The sequence below is a fragment of the Onychostoma macrolepis genome, chromosome 17, assembly GCF_012432095.1.
Source record: "Onychostoma macrolepis isolate SWU-2019 chromosome 17, ASM1243209v1, whole genome shotgun sequence".
NCBI classification, from domain to species: domain Eukaryota; kingdom Metazoa; phylum Chordata; class Actinopteri; order Cypriniformes; family Cyprinidae; genus Onychostoma; species Onychostoma macrolepis.
Genome location: NC_081171.1, coordinates 29,487,939 through 29,504,969, shown reverse-complemented (window position 1 = coordinate 29,504,969; position 17,031 = coordinate 29,487,939). Strand labels below are relative to the sequence as shown.

At 38.3% G+C, this 17,031-nt stretch overlaps 1 protein-coding gene across 3 annotated transcripts in view; it reads left to right on the top strand.

The window, feature by feature from the left end:
* Window positions 1-17,031, top strand: part of LOC131522919 (peroxidasin homolog) — a 69,981-nt gene that overhangs the window by 42,417 nt on the left and 10,533 nt on the right. For all 3 annotated transcript variants that reach the window (XM_058748789.1, XM_058748790.1, XM_058748791.1), the window contains 10 exons: window positions 20-189; window positions 1,141-1,413; window positions 2,671-2,787; window positions 3,806-3,964; window positions 6,768-6,880; window positions 7,011-7,167; window positions 8,566-8,674; window positions 13,215-13,372; window positions 14,518-16,021; window positions 16,103-16,237. In XM_058748789.1, the coding sequence (XP_058604772.1) occupies window positions 20-189; window positions 1,141-1,413; window positions 2,671-2,787; window positions 3,806-3,964; window positions 6,768-6,880; window positions 7,011-7,167; window positions 8,566-8,674; window positions 13,215-13,372; window positions 14,518-16,021; window positions 16,103-16,237 (2,895 nt within the window). The remainder of the gene's footprint in view (window positions 1-19; window positions 190-1,140; window positions 1,414-2,670; window positions 2,788-3,805; window positions 3,965-6,767; window positions 6,881-7,010; window positions 7,168-8,565; window positions 8,675-13,214; window positions 13,373-14,517; window positions 16,022-16,102; window positions 16,238-17,031) is intronic.

Sequence of the window (17,031 nt, the reverse complement as noted above, 5' to 3'; positions counted from 1 at the left end):
GAAAATCTTTTTTGATCAGCAATGCTCTGAACATGAGGGACGACACGCGTCTCAATCTTCTGGAAGATGGAACCCTGATGATCCAGGACACGCGGGAGACAGACCAGGGCGTGTATCAGTGCATGGCCAAAAACGTGGCTGGAGAGGTGAAGACCTCAGAGGTCACCTTGCGATACTTCAGATCACCATGTGAGTCTGATAGGGTCCTGTAGGCAGTGACCATTCAACAACATTATTTTGTGTAGCATTAAGTTTTACAAATTACAACAAATTACACTCAGAAATTAATGAAATAATTGCAATGAAACGACAAGTAACATACCGAATTAAAAAAAAAAAAATTGGTGTAGGATTTATTTTTAAACAATGTTCATTCAAAAATTGCTAGTAAATTTAACAAATTTACAAAGAACCAAATAGCACATTGAATTAGTGTAGTAAATTGTTTTACTGTAGTTTTCATTAAATTTCAAAAATGAGTACAAAGAAACTAAAAGTAACACACTAAATTAAAATATGTACACAGTTTATTTAGCGATTTCTGAGTGAGAATTGTTTCCGTAAATTGCACAAAAAAATTTCAAAGAAACAAATAACACATTGAATTAAAAAAATGAGTAGGATTTACTTTTTCACTCAGAAATTGCTAGTAAATTTTACAAAGAAATTAGAAGCATCACATTGAATTAAAAAGTTGGTGTAGGTTTAACTTCAGCTATTTCTGAGTAAAAAAATAAAAAAATTCAGTGAATTTCACAAATACAAAGAAATAACAAGTAACAATGATTTAAAAAATAAAAAATGGTGTAGGATTTACTTTGAAATAATTTTCACTCAGAAAATGTTTCATTATAATTACAAAGAGGAATAATTACAAATAATGTAAAAGTAACATTGGATTAAATATGCAATTTAAGAGTAGAAAAAGTATTATCTTGTAAAACAATAATATTTTTTACCATTTAGTACTTAGTTTGACCTCCCTGCAATAGATGACATTAAGCACTTTCTTTCTATGCTTGTTTGAATTTATTTTGTGTACCTTTTCATGGATAATTCTAGGTAGCACGGCAGTCTGGTAAAGACTATTTAACAACAGTCTCTTTTGAGGCAACTAACTGGAGGTCTTTCTCTCTCCAGCTCGACCTAGTTTCGTGATCCAGCCGCAGAATACAGAGGTTCTGGTTGGGCAGAGCGTGACCCTGGAGTGCAGTGCGACGGGTCAGCCGCAGCCCCGTGTGACCTGGACCAAAGGAGACCACACGGCCCTCCCTGTGGACCCTCGCATCAACATCACTCCTTCAGGAGGTCTCTACATCCAGAACGTCAATCAGGCCGATGGGGGACAGTACACCTGCTTTGCAAGTAACAACGTGGACACCATCCATGCCACTGCGTATATTATAGTACAGGGTAAGTGAGGTGGAAATTGGTTAGATCAGTTGATAATTATGATTCTGTTTTACATAATTATCATTTAGGTTCTTGTATATGATATTTAATTTTCAAGTAATGGTTGTCTAAAGATGTCATTCACTGTGACGTTAAGGTGGCAGTTGTGAAGTTAATGAAAGAACATTGAGCCGTGGTATACAGTGTGAAGGAAGGAAGTAAAAAAATAAGCCAGGAATCAGTTAACCCAAGTCAAGTCATGCTTATTTATATAGAACCTTTCACCATACATATCATTTCAAAGCAGCTATGAGATATTGTTACTATGTAAAAAAAAATGTAACATGTATACACACAATATATAAAGTTTTGTTACTTTTGCTCTGTATTTGAGTTCTGGTTTAACTCATTTGTGGATTTTATATATGAAGTTGCACAAAAGCTGTGATTGAAAACAGATGTAAATCAAATGGGAAATATGTATTTTTATACTGTTCAATGTAAACATCCAGTCCTTCGAAATGAAAGGATAAACAGTGTTATGTTCTCTTATTCAAAAAAAAAAAAAAATTATATTGTTTAATCGAAAATCATGGTTTCCTAAAGTTTGTCTAAAAGCAAATAAGAGTCCCCATACAACAAATTAATAGAAACTATTTTGTTTAAATAGTATTTGAGTGTTGATGTGCCGAATACACAGATAGAATACATTATTAAGGGTTTAATTAATCCTTCTTGTGCTTTTGTGTGTGTGTGTGTGTGTGTGTGTGTGTGTGTGTGTGTGTGTGTGTTAATACATAACGGAAAACATGATGCATATTTTTTAAAAAGTCAAATTTGTCTATAGTAATAGTACGTAAACTAAATTAAACATTAACAAAATGTTTTATATTTACTCCAAGTGAAAAGTTTAGTGAAAATGTTGTTTTTATGATGAAATAAGGTTGTAAAAATCCCCAACATATTTTACTGATCTACATTAAGTAACACTTTGGCTAATGTCTAAAGAAAATATAATTATTAAATTGATGGTCTTTTTATAATAAATACTATTTTTATTTTGTATGAAATTACATTTAAATTAATATTAAATAAAAAAAATTAAGATTTGAACCAAACCATAAATATAATATGAGAAAAACTAATACATTTGGCTGTAACAATTATTTTTTTGAGTTGGTCCAAAGCTTGTACCTGTTTGATATGAAAGATTAGTTCTGTCTTTCATTCTGCCAGTCTTTGGTTGTGCTCATTCTCAATTCTTTTCTTCTTCCTCAGCTCGTCCTCAGTTCACAGTGACCCCTCAGGACCAGTCTGTGCTGGAGGGTCTTACAGTTGACTTTCCCTGCGAGGCCAGCGGCTACCCTCAGCCTGTCATAGCATGGACTCGCGGCGGTGAGATGATATAATGCCGCCTTGTCTGTTTGACTTGCTAGAGTGGAGTCCACACTAGTCAACGGTCTGCCTAAGTCAAGTCTGGTCAGCATTTTTATTTTGTAAAAAACTGACCGACTGGCATTTATTAATTTTACAAATGATAACATAGCATTCGAACAATTTAGGACAGTCCATCAGTACAATCCAGGCAATGGTTTTGTTTAAGGTTAAACGAATGTGCCAAGTTTAAGCTCAGTGGCTTGCTGTCAGCTACCGCGGAAATGTATCCCTCAGTTTGGAAAAAAAAGGGGGAAATATACCCATATGAAATAAAGTACACTTTGGCATACTTAAAAAAAAAATAATAATAATAAAAAACTTAAATAAGATACTTTAAAAGAATAAGGTGGACACTTAATTGCATGGTGTTTACAATTAAATAAAAATATATAATAATCACTGATAAGCATTTATGGTAAGCTAATATATACTGTAATGTCATGTCTATTGAAACTTGTAAGTTATTATGTATTTAAATATATTTAAAATGTGCCTTAAAGTAAAACTTTAAATGGCATCATTACAAAGTGTACTTTATAATTGTGTTTTAAGAAACAGTCAAGAAAGTCCAAGTACACTTCAGTGGCTTTTTATTTCATTCATATTATCTGCAAGTAGTTTAAAGAAAAAAAAAAGTGAAGTGAAGTTGAAGTACTTTACAAGTGTACATTCTTGTACTTCTTGTGTACCACAAGTGTACTTTTTCACAAAGATCTAATTATGAATTCTGATTGGATGCATTCTAACACTCTGCCTACACAGTTGTATGTACTGTAAACATGATTTTTGTTGGTCTTCACTAACGAAGAGATGAGTCCGAATCAACAGCATGCCTCAGATAGAATTTAATTTCTTCTGAACATTCCTTAAAAGGCCACAAGGACACATTTATAGAATATTGAATTACTGTCCGTCAGTGATTATCAACTGTTTTCAGCTTGGACAAAATCACTAAAACTCTGTTTTCATACCATAGGCAGCCCCCTGCCTAATGACAGACGCCACGTTGTTCTCTCATCGGGCAGCTTGCGCATCAGCCACGTGGCCCTTCATGACCAGGGCCAGTACGAGTGCCAGGCGGTCAGTCCTGTTGGCACTGTCAGAGCAGCTGTTCATCTCAACATCCAGCAAACCAGTGAGATCCTGTTTACAATATAAATCACCTTCTGACATAGATTATTTCAGGTGGCCAGCATGTCCAAAATAACAAAACTTTAATAAACTTTTTCTTTTTTTTTTCCGCTAGTTGCCAAAGCAACATTTCTAATTTTTGATTAGTTTAAGTTGAAGTACTAAAACGACTAAAATTACATAGACTAAAACTAATAAATAAAAAATGTTTTTAAGTTAACACAACAAAATGACTACAATTACTAAAACTTGCTCAAATTAAAGTAAAACATAGTCATGTTTTTTTTTTTCAAATCAGAAGGTCAGATTATTCAAAACAGCTCTGACATTAGTACAAAACTTTAAATATTAAATTAATGTTAAATTTCATTTTATTTTTATATTTTCTGTTTTTACTGTAATTTCAGTTAAAGTTATAGTAATTTGGGTCATGGCGTCTGTTTAGTCATTTTATTCATGATGTCTATATGATATGTCTGTATGATATTTATAAATTTTGCTTTATTAGTTGTAGTTTATTTAATTGTACTTATTTTAGTACTTCAACTAAACGGAAATGTTTTTTGTTTTTTTAGTTTCGTTTCAGTTAGCCTTTATTTTATTTCAAATAACAATAGTTATGGTTTTAGTTAACAGTAGTAACCCTGCAAAAGACTCAAAAGAGTAAATCTAATAAATTCTCATGTCTGACTTGTGCACATAACATGTGCTGTATATTAATGCATGAGATATGATATTACTCATCAACCGTAAACAAGTGAACTCCATTTAATGTCAGCCTCATCTTGATATGTTTGGAACGCAGCATTTATGTTACTCCATGTTACTTCAGTATAGCACAAAACAAACCCCTAACACCATAAACTGTAAGTCAATTCTTCATTCAACAGTCCTTCAGAACAAGACTAGACATGGTATTAACAGAAGGGAAGGAGGGTTGGCTTCATAAACTAATTTGTCATTTACCCACCAGCAAAGACTTCAATTAGAACAACAATTCCCCCGTAAAGTCTCAATGACAGACATAAGACCAGGTCCCTGCATGTAAGTGCCTTAAAAACCACCTCTTAAGCTTTATTACAGACTTGTGGAATAGCCAGGAAAGCATGCAGCTTTGAAATTCCCACATGGCAAGATGTTTCCATGTAGTAATGGTTGTTAACACACTGCATAACAACCGCCTGTATTTACTTTAAAACCAAGGCACAGGTTTGGCTCATGCTTGCTTTTATTTAGAACAGGCTTACAGGAAGTATCTGAAGAAATGGAGAGAGTTAAGAGACAGAGAGGGTTGAGAGAAATACTGCTAGTTATAACAGCTGCAGAAAGAGTGAGTACAGACTAAATGAAAGTTTAAGAATTCATGGAAGGATTGGGTAACCCAAAATGATACAAAGAAATCAACATGAGCACTGCAAAAAATGCTGTCTTGTTTTCCAGTAAAAATATCTAAACGTTCTTAAATTGAGATACATTTACAGTTCTGCTCATGAGTTAACCTACCTCTCGAGGAATATGCAAAAATGTTAATCATTTTAACAAAATAAGAAGAATTGTAAAAATTGCATGCATAATTTAGTACAGTCTTGAATAGGCTCAGTGTGAAAAGATGGATCCTAAAATCACAGTCACTGTTGGAAAGGGATCAAATATGCAGAAGATGCTGGAAAACCAAAGAATGTGACTTGGAATTTTTCTAAAGAGCAGTCGGCAGTTGAACTGCTAAAAAAAAAGGAGACTCGTGAACAACTGTCACAAAACATAAAAACAGACACTAATCATCCAGATAACGACACAGTATTAAGATTCAAGGGTATGTAAACATTTGAACAGGGTCATTTCTATAAATTCAGTTTGTTTGTCTTGTGCAATATATGTGAACATCTCTTATGTGAAATAGCTTATCCAGGACTGTACTAAATAAAATAAAAAATAACAGGATATTTTTTTAACATTATAAACATTTTGCATATCCTGCAAGGAGTATGTGAACTTGTGAGCAGAACTGTACGTGAAAAACAAAATTAAATAAGAAATTAAGTGAGTTTTTGATTATCAAGATAAAGAACCCTATTTTCCCTTTAAACTAAGTTTATTTTTCTTACCCCATTGGTAGATTCTTCTTTTAGTTTTAGCAAGAACTCACTTAATTTTGATATATTTTTCACAAAACAAGATTTAAAATGTCATTTTGCATCTCTACAACAAAAACATATATATATATATATATATATATATATATATATATATATACATATACATACATACATACATACATACACATTACACATATATATAAAATTAGTTTTTGGCAGTTAAGTGACTAATGACTGAGCAGATTCTTAGCAGTTGGTGGGGAAATTCTTATAGATTACTATAGAGCAACTGTAAAATGGGGTAATTATCCACTAGTTCTTAATAACTTAAAGGGATTGTTCACTCAAAAGTTGCCTATTTTGGATGGCCTGAGGGTGAGTAAATTAACAGCAAGCTGAACTATCCATTTAAGGACCTCAGAGGATCTATGACCCAACTCGTAGCTTTGGGGGGTTAAAATGTTTGGATAAAGCTCTTTAAACGAACCGATCCATTTTGGCCTTGAAGACTCACATATGCCTCTCTCAGACTCAACCTCTTGCCATTTCATCGACATTATAATTACAGAACCTTGACAGTCGGCAAGATCTCAGCACCATGTATAACCTGTGCATGTTCTTTTCATGTTGTACATTATGTGCATGACTCGTGATAGATGCAGCTGCGTTTTTGTGTGCTGTAATTATTAACATATGGTTTTACATCACCAGTAACGCCTGTTTTCACAAGCGCTCCAAGGGATATGACTGTGGAGTCTGGATCAGATGTCCAGATTCCTTGCAGCGCGCAGGGTGAGCCCACACCTATCATCACATGGAGCAAGGTTAGAATAAATGGGCTGCCACATTCCCTAACAACTGGCCATCCATCCATTTCCGCCACTTTGGTCCCCATGGGACTATCCTGGTTTTGTGACCAGACTCATTTAAACAATCTCTGGTCCTGATCTACAGGATGGAGTCCAGATTACAGAGAGTGGGAAGTTTCATATCAATCCAGATGGCTATCTGGAAGTGCATGACGTGGGGCTTGCCGATGGGGGACGATATGAGTGTGTAGCCCGCAACTCCATTGGATATTCCTCGTCTAGTATGGTGCTAACAGTGCAAGGTGAGAATTGAAGGCTATAAACACACATTTTGGATTTTGAGGTGGGTGGGTGATCAAATGTAGTAAGGATTGACCATTGAAGAACAAACTTTGGTCGACCACCAATCTGAATAATGCTTTTTGCATTCAAACATAGTTGGATAGAACATAACAAAATGAGTATGGGGGTCTTGACACATTTTTTCATGTTGAAATGACCAATTTATTCATGAAAATGTAGACTGGCTCAAACTGATAGATCCTTGATATGTAAGGTGTGTTTAACTGGATTTAACCGATCAATGAGATTTGCCACTAGCAGATGGGAAAGTTCAAAACTGAGACGTGATTTTGGATATTTTCTGCTTCCCATAATGCCACTTAAACGGTGTTTGCATACTGTATCACAACTAATTATTTTAAATATTGTAATACAAAAATAAATATTTGATATTTGCCAGATACACAGATGTTTCAGATGTTTTCATGTAGCGACAGAAACGCTTTTCATTCAATACTTTGTACTGCTTACACAGTATGTGCCTGTATGTACAGCAATAAAGTAAACATAAGCCTATAGGACTATTTAAACTCCAATAAATTGTGGACTTTTTATTTATCTTTTGATAAACATGACACAAATAACATGAAAGAGTTTCTACTGTTATAAAAACTTGAATTCGTGAGCATTAGCGGAACTGAAAGTGTCAGAATAAACACAAAACTGTGTATATTTCCACTGCATACTTTGTTTTTTATAACCGTAAAAACTCATTATCATTTGAGAATCCTGCCAATTGTGAAACAGCTGTATCGCCATTCGAACTCCAAGCTCATGCTGTCTCAAGTTAACACAATTTCTAACCACGATGCACAGCTTCAAGTCAGATGCCGATCATACATAGCACAGCATGAAGTTGAACAAACCTGTAATTTGCCAGCGATACTAAATAGCACAAGCTGATTGGCCTCTGCTGGATCTGTAGCCAACGAGATCAGTTTCTTAACATTTGAATAGTCTGTCTCATTGTTTACTGTAAGCTGGTCTTGCACGATTGGACCCTCCACCTCCCCCAGCTCCTCTTGTCTAAATCTGCTATGAGAGTCTTACACTTGTTGTAATGTTTATTCACTTATCTGTGAAAATAATTTAATGCATTAGATTTTCTTAATTTGGAGACTTTTCTCAGAAAACATTTGATATGTGATTCATTTAATTAATTTATTGGAATATCATGCAGTTAATTAAGTTGTATTTTAAAATAATTTCATGATTTAACATTTTAAGTCACTGTTAAAGTTCCAGTTAACGAATGGAGCTTCTGTTCAGTCTTTCATCATGTGTGCAGATTAAAATTTCCTTCTAAACTCCAATCCACAAGCTTTTATTTATACTGATGTTTGTATAATTTTCTCCAGTCCCGCAGGTGAGCAGGGAGGGTGATCCGTTTGTTTCGACATCCCTTGAAGAGGCCATTCGGAGCATAAACAGTGCAATAGACTCCACCAGGAGGCAGCTCTTTGACGGGTAAGCACTTGGTGCTGCAGGCAAAACATGCCAAGAAAACAATTCCTTCTGCTGTGAGTCACAGTGCCGTAACCCTTCAGGAATTTACTGGGACCATTTATGCCTTGGACAAGGGCTGGTCACTGCGGTATGATTCCTAATTTATCACTGCAAGGAGACTCTGTGTTCTGAGCTTGATGTTAGGGGCTTATTTTGTCTGTCGAGGCCAGTGCCAGCTCTCGTTAGCTCACTGAGAGTGTTTGTGTTTCATAACTGGAGAGAAATGCTTCAAAGACAAATGCTTTTGAATAAAGTCTAATGGAGAGATGTTATCATAGTAAAGAGAGATTGCCAAAGATTAGATTTAGAATTACAAAACTGATGTCATTTTTCCTCACATGACTGTTTTAAATTTTAAATTACAAAGTTAGTTGATATTTTGACTAAGCTTGCCAAGACATTAAAGCATGCTTATTAAATTTATGCAGTCCAAAACAACTGGTCATGGGTGAAAATGAAAAAAAAAAAGAAAAGAAAAAAATGTCCATGTTTTTGGCTCATAAGAGATAATATGTGAAGGTAACTCTCTGAATGATAAAAAAATATATTAATGCTGCAAGACTTTGATGTTATTTAGCTTTTGTTTGAATCTACACTAACAGTCTTGAGGCAAATGCTTATTGTTGCTTCTGGCAAAACGCTTATTCATTGTTTTATATGGTTCTCTCAAATAACCCTAGTTATCACTAAATTAGTTTGTAGTTATGCTGATTTAAATAACTGAAGTCCGGTAGTTAGGCTGTTTTTTGTAGTAAGCTTTTAAAATGTCACTTATTAGAATGTAACTGTTCATAAGATGGATTGCCTGGGGGAAGAAACTGTTCTTGTGTCTGGCTGTCCTGGTAATTGGGGCTCTGTAGCGCCGGCCAAATGGCAAAAGTTCAAAAGGGGGATGACTTGGATGTGAGGGATCCAGAGTGATTTTCTGAGCCCTTTTCCTCACTCTGTATGTATTCAGTTCTTGAAGGGTGGGCAGGGGGGCACCGATAATCCGTTCAGCAGTCCGAACCGTTCTCTGTAGTCTTCTGATCCCTGATTTTGTAGCTGAGCCAAACCAGACAGTTACTGAAGTGCACAGGACAGACTCAATGACGACTGAGTAGAACTGTTTCAGCAGCTCCTGTGGCAAAGGAAGTACAACCTTTGTTGGGCTTTTTTTTTACAGTGGAGTTGATGTGAGTGTCCCAATTCAGGTCCTGAGAGATGATGGATCCCAGGAACTTGAATGTCTACAAACAGGATCCTCACATAAGTCCCTGATTTGTCCAGGTGTTGCAGGATGTAATGCAGTCCCATGTTGACTGCCTCATCCATGGACCTGTTTGGTCGGTAAGCAAACCATTAAGGGTCCAGTGATGTCCTTCAGATAAGCCAGAACCAGTTTTTCAAATGACTTCATGACGACAGACGTTAGAGCCACAAGTCTGTAGTCATTAAGTCCTGTTATCTTGGGTTTCTTTGGAACAGGGATGATGGTGGAGTGTTTGAAGCAGGAAGAGACTTCACACAACTCCAGAGATCTATTGAAGATCTGTGTGAAGATGGGGGCCAGCTGGTCAGCACAGGTTTTCAGACAGGCTGGTGTCACACCATCTGGGCATGGTGCCTTCTTCTCTTGTTCTTCCTGAAGACCTGGCGCACATCTTCTTCACTGATCTGAAGTACAGGAGTGGGGGAGAGGGGGGTTGCTGGAGGTGTTAACGGTTGTGTAGAGAGATGGTCGGGATCGGTGTGGGGGGTTTCAGATCTACAATACAACTCATTCAGGTCTTCAGCAAGTTGTTGATTCATCTCAGTGCTGGGGGATGGTGTCCTGTGCTTGATGGCTTTCAGGCCTTTCCACACTGAAGCGGAGTCATTGGAAGTGAACTGATCTTCCAGCTTTTTAGCGTAGATCCTTTTAGCCACTCTAATCTCTTTATTTAGTGTGTTCCTGGCCTGGTCCAGTAAGCTGGTATATGAAGTTACAGTCTCTGTGAGCTCGTCCAGATTGGTGGCAGCAGCTTCAAAAACACTCCAATCAGTAAGGTCGAGACAGAGCGGATTTTACAAGCCTGTCTCGTTGGTCCATCTCTTTACAGTCTTTACTACAGGTTTAGCAGATTTAAGTTTTTCCTGTAGGTTGGTATAAGATGAACCAGGCAGTGATCAGAGAGCCCCAAAGCTGCCCGTGGAACAGAGTGGTATGCATTCTTTATCGTGGTGTAACAATGGTCCAGTATATTACTTTCTCTGGTGGGACATGTAACATGCTGACTGTATTTTGGCAGTTCACGTGAGAGATTTGCTTGATTAAAGTCCCCAAGAATGATTAAAACGGAGTTTGGGTTTTGTTGTTCCATGTCTGTGATCTGATCAGCGAGTTTCTGTAAAGCTGAGCTCACGTGCGCTTGCGGAGGAATGTAGACACTAACGAGGATGAACGAGCAAAACTCCCGCGGCGAGTAGAAAGGCTTACAGTTAATGAAGAGCACCTCTAGATCTGAACAGCACATCTTCTTTAACACAGTTACATCTGTACACCACCTCTCATTGATGTAAAAGCATGTCCCGCCACCGCGCGATTTCCCCAGTTGATTCTGCGTCGCGATCCGCTCTAAACAGCTGAAAGCTCGGCAGGTGAAGTGCTCTGTCCGGAATGGCGTCATTCAGCCAGATTTCCGTGAAACACAGAGCAGCAGAGTTTGAAAAATCCTTATTTGTCCAGGAGAGCAGAAGGATTTCATCTGTTTTATTGGGTAGAGAGTGGAGATTTGCCAGATGGATGCTAGGCAACGGCCTTCAAAATCCGCGCTGTCTGAGCTTCACGAGCACCGCCGCTCCACCAACTGCTATGTCCAGCAAAACATTCAAGTAATCGAAAACTGGTAGGAGATTTTGTGGTGTGTTCTGCCGAATGTTCAGCAGTTCTTCTCTGGTAAAACTGATTGTCTTTGAGAAACAAAAAACAGGAAAAACTAACAAAAACACTAAAACAACTGGATAGCGAAGCACCATGGCTGCCGTGTGCGGCGCCATCTTGAGGTTATGGGATTGAAGAGCATTATGGCTCTTACAAGGTTTTGTTTCTTCGTCCATGCCATAGGTGCATATTTATGTTTCTGCCCTTCAGTGCTCACACTGCATAATGTGCACTTGTAATATCTAAAGAGAGAACGCTCTCTCACTCGTATATGAGGGAAATCCACCTGCAATCCGAGCTGAGAGGTTAGGCTACTCACGGACTAAAACAAACGCTCTGCAATAATAAAGTGATCGGTGCCTATAGTCCACGCTGACAGCTGTTCTCCATAAACATAAGACGCCGGTGCATCTCTGATTTGTTGTTGGTCTGCCATTACGCTCGTATTTCTTCTTCACTGTGAATTACAATTTCCATTTATCTAACCATCCGCAATCTGGGAAGCGCCACCACAAAGAGGTCTGGAGATAGCATTGCTGCCGCTCCAGTAAGCCAAAGTGGTAAACAACCATAGTGTAGATATGAATTTAGATCTTTTGTATGTTTAAAAAAAATATCGATACTTGGTGCCAGAGTATCGATAATGTCTCGCAGTCGGAAATATTGCGATAAATCGGCACATCGATTTATTGTCCCACCCCTAGTGCATATGTGTCCATGTCAGGTGCTTTGACAGGTTGTTTATGCTGTTCAGTGGGGTTCAGATGTGCTTTTTACTAGGACATACAGTACTTTCCATTTTACTCTAATAATCTGTCACTATATTAGCATATGTGTTCCTGCAGAACATTCAATCTCTAACTCACGCACTTTTTTTTTCCATGCACACATCAATTTTGAATATTTGGGCTATTTGGCATTTCATAATGTGTTGTTTTAGACTAGCGGAAAGAAAAGAAAAAAGAAAAAAGTTTTTTTTTTTTTCACTTTTATCTATTTACATCTGTAGATTTAAATTACAATAAATCTATAAAGGCCATTCTCTTAGAATGAGTTTGTTTTCTCATGTCAAAAATTTTCATTTCAGCAGCACGTACATACACCAAACTTAATAGTTTTGAGGTTTTAGATAGTTTTATTCCTATCTATATTCTGAAGGTTTTTTACAGGAAGGTTTGTTTATATACCATTCAACTGATTTTATATAACGTTTTATTTAAAAAAAAAAAAAAAAAACATGGTGCATTAGATGCATTAGATAATGCCTCTTTTGGATATTTTAACAACATTTCAGAAAACATGTAATACGAAAGAAATTCAATTCCTAATATAATCAATCAATTGGGGAAATTATGGTGAAATCTATTTATTAAATTTTTTACCCTATTTACCTGGGGTGTCTTGCCTGTCCACTGTCCACAGTTTGAAAAAAAGTTTTTAATTGATTAATAAAATATTATGAGATTGCGCTATGAGATTGATCTACTTATCTGTTAGACATAATGCAGGTCTACAGTTTGCTAATTTGTATTCTCTTCCAGAGTGAGTCTGAATGACTTTTGTGAATGTGGAAGTTAATGTGTTCTCCACCATCATCAGATCTCCTCGTACCCCTGCAGAGCTTCTGGCTCTGTTTCGTTACCCCCGGGACCCCTACACAGTGGAGCAGGCCAGAGCTGGAGAGATTTTTGAGCAGACTCTATTTCTCATCCAGAGGCATGTCAACCAGGGCCTCATGGTGGACACTAATGGAACAGGTATTTCACACCAACATGCTGCTTTTCAAATGAGAGAATTTTTGCTATGGTGATTAAATATGGAACTAGTATATGGCAAAAGTCTGCTTTATTAAATAATCAGCAAACACTGTGGCGCTTTGTGCTGCAGAAGACATGGGTCACTGTTTTTTCTGGTTATGACAACAGCACAGCTTTTATCACCACACAAAATGGCCTCACATGTTTGGACAAGCCCTACCCCAATCTGAGCATTTACCCTCTGGACACATTCACTGACACAAATACGAGAAGGGGTCAACAGGCACAATTACTTGCATCTATTCCTGTCTCGGCTAACTATCTCAGAATTTTAACCTTCTTCATAGGGTCTGGTCCACTTTCCATCTAAATATTTCACATTATATCAATACAACTGTTAATAACCAGTGTAACCTTACTCACACAAACTGTGTAGCTGTGAGACAGTCAGATTGGAACCAGTTTTGACCAGCTATGACCAGCTATTGCTTGAGGATAAGACTAGCAACTAAGTGCCCTCTTAAAGGGATAGTTCACCCAAAAATGAAAATTGTCATAATTTACTCTCTCATGTCGTTTCTTTGTGTCATGTCTTTGAAACACAAATTATGATATTGTAATAAAGCCTAAACTGTTTTTTTGTCACTGCAATAATTTTACATGATGAACAGATTTAATTTAGGCCTTTATTCACATATAAGCACACATGCATAGAGTGAATCACATATGGTAAACATGGAAGCTTGTGCATCACACACGTTTACATTTGGTAAACACAGAAGTTAAAAGCTTCTGTGTTTACCATATGTGATGTTCTCTATGTATGTGTGTCGATCATTTAGATGTAAATTAATCACAAGACTTTGATTAAAAAAAAAAAAACACTCAATACATGAGGATTCATTTTTCAGATCTCCTAAGTTTTGATTACCTGAACTTTTAATGGAGATCTCGGGTTTCATTAAAACAATTCTCATTAGCGTTTCAAAGATTAACCAAAGTCTGATTGGTTTAGAATTACATGAGAGTGAGTAAATTATGACAGAATTCTCATTTTTGAATCAACTATCCCTCGAGAGGCATTCATTCCAACAGTCCAGATTGATTTTAAAAAATGCACTCTTTCTTATCTTCTTTCTTAACAGCCTACCGTTACAATGACTTGGTGTCGCCACGTTTCCTGGATATGATAGCTAACCTGTCTGGCTGCACGGCCCATCGGCGCTTCAACAATTGCTCGGATATCTGCTTCCACCAAAAGTTTCGCACCCACGATGGCACTTGCAACAACCTGCAGCACCCTATGTGGGGCGCCTCACTCACTGCCTTTGAACGCTTACTAAAGCCTGTCTACGACAATGGCTTCAATCTCCCACGTGGCACCACTGAGCGAAGGCATAACCGCTTCCCTCTGCCTCTTCCACGCCTGGTCTCCACCACCATGATCGGGACGGAGACCATCACCCCAGACGATCGCTACACACACATGCTTATGCAATGGGGCCAGTTCCTTGACCACGACCTGGATTCAACCGTTGCATCCCTCAGCCAGTCTCGTTTCTCCGATGGACAGTTGTGTACCTCGGTGTGCACCAATGACCCACCTTGTTTTCCAATCATGTTCCCTCCTGATGATCCACGGCAGCGGCGCAACGGAGCACTTTGCATGTTCTTTGTGCGCTCGAGTCCCGTTTGCGGCAGCGGAATGACCTCTCTGCTTATGAACTCTGTGTATCCACGTGAACAGATGAACCAGCTTACCTCCTACATTGATGCCTCTAATGTTTACGGCAGCTCACAGCACGAGGCAGAAGAGATCCGTGACCTGGCCAGCCATCGGGGCATGTTGCGGCAGGGTATTGTGCAACGCACCGGCAAGCCATTGCTCCCCTTTGCAACTGGCCCACCAACAGAGTGCATGCGGGACGAAAACGAAAGTCCCATTCCTTGCTTCCTAGCTGGGGACCATCGTGCCAATGAGCAGCTTGGGTTGACGGCTATGCACACAGTTTGGTTCCGTGAACATAACCGCATAGCCAGCGAGTTGCTACGTCTCAACCCCCATTGGGATGGTGACACCATTTACCATGAGGCACGGAAGATAGTCGGAGCCCAAATGCAGCATATAACCTACAGCCATTGGTTGCCCAAAATACTGGGCGAGGCTGGCATGAGGCTAATGGGCGACTATAATGGCTATAATCCCAATATTAATGCTGGCATCCTCAATGCTTTTGCCACTGCTGCCTTCCGCTTTGGCCATACGCTCATTAACCCCATTCTGTACCGGCTTGACGAAAACTTTCAGCCCATCCAGCAAGGACACATCTCACTGCATAAGGCTTTTTTCTCACCCTTCCGTATTGTGAACGAAGGAGGCATCGATCCTTTGCTCCGTGGCTTGTTTGGAGTTGCGGGAAAAATGCGAGTGTCCACTCAACTGCTTAACACTGAACTTACCGAACGCCTTTTCTCGATGGCGCACGCCGTGGCGCTTGACCTTGCTGCCATGAATATCCAAAGGGGACGGGACCACGGTATACCCCCCTACAACGACTACCGGGTGTTCTGCAACCTGACGTCCGCACAGGCGTTTGATGATCTAAGGAATGAGATTCAGAACCCCAGCGTGCGAGAAAAGCTTCAAAGGTTAGGTCTCGTTCTATATCCCATGTCATTGAAAGACACAGTCAGCATTTTCTGGATGTAATGGTCTGTTCTTCTCCCAAGGCTGTACGGCACACCTCAGAATATTGACCTGTTTCCTGCGCTGATGGCTGAAGAGCTGGTGCCTGGCAGCAGACTGGGACCGACCCTCATGTGTTTAATGGCAACCCAGTTCAAGCGTCTCAGAGATGGTGACCGGTAAGACCTGGCCTTGTTCCTCAGAAATGTCTTTTTTTTTTTTTTTAATTTCAAACTTATTTGTATAGTGCTTTTCATAATACACATTAGGTCTTTTCACACTGCGGTTATCGTCATTATAAACCCTATTTTTAACCTGACTAAAGGCATGCTTCACACTTGTAATTTAGAAGCAGGGTTAGCACTGCTTTATATGTGTTATGAAAGCCTGCTCCGGAGCAGTGATGATAGCAGTGCTATGTTGTGGTGTCAAACAAGTACCATGTTAAACGATACTAGCAACAGACACCTAATCAATTGTGCCTCACGTTCACATGCTTTGGTCAGTCACAGAAACACAGCATTTTGCTTAAGGCGAAAAAAGCCAAATAGTGATTGAAAACATGAATTAAAGAGAAGAAAAGATTGTTTTGGAGTGTTTTATTCTACCTATATAGTCCAATAAGTGCATTTAGGTCAAATCTGACAGTTGACAATATATAAAATATGGATGTGCAATGTAAATGTTATGTAAACCTGCAGTGCTACATTTGTCCAGTAAATGACACTGACACAGCAAATAAGAACATTAACCCAGGATTTAGGAATGTACAGAGTGAAGCATCAGCTTATGAATACATGAAGCAAGATAACCCAGGATTCTGTTTACCTGGGGTTTAGAGTGTGAAAAGCCCTATTGTTTCAAAGAAGCTTTAGAAAAATCACGTTCATGTTTATAATATCTTATTATATTCATGCCTTATAGTCACATTTAGCAGATTAGAGCTTGGTGATTATATAGTTTGCATTTTGTG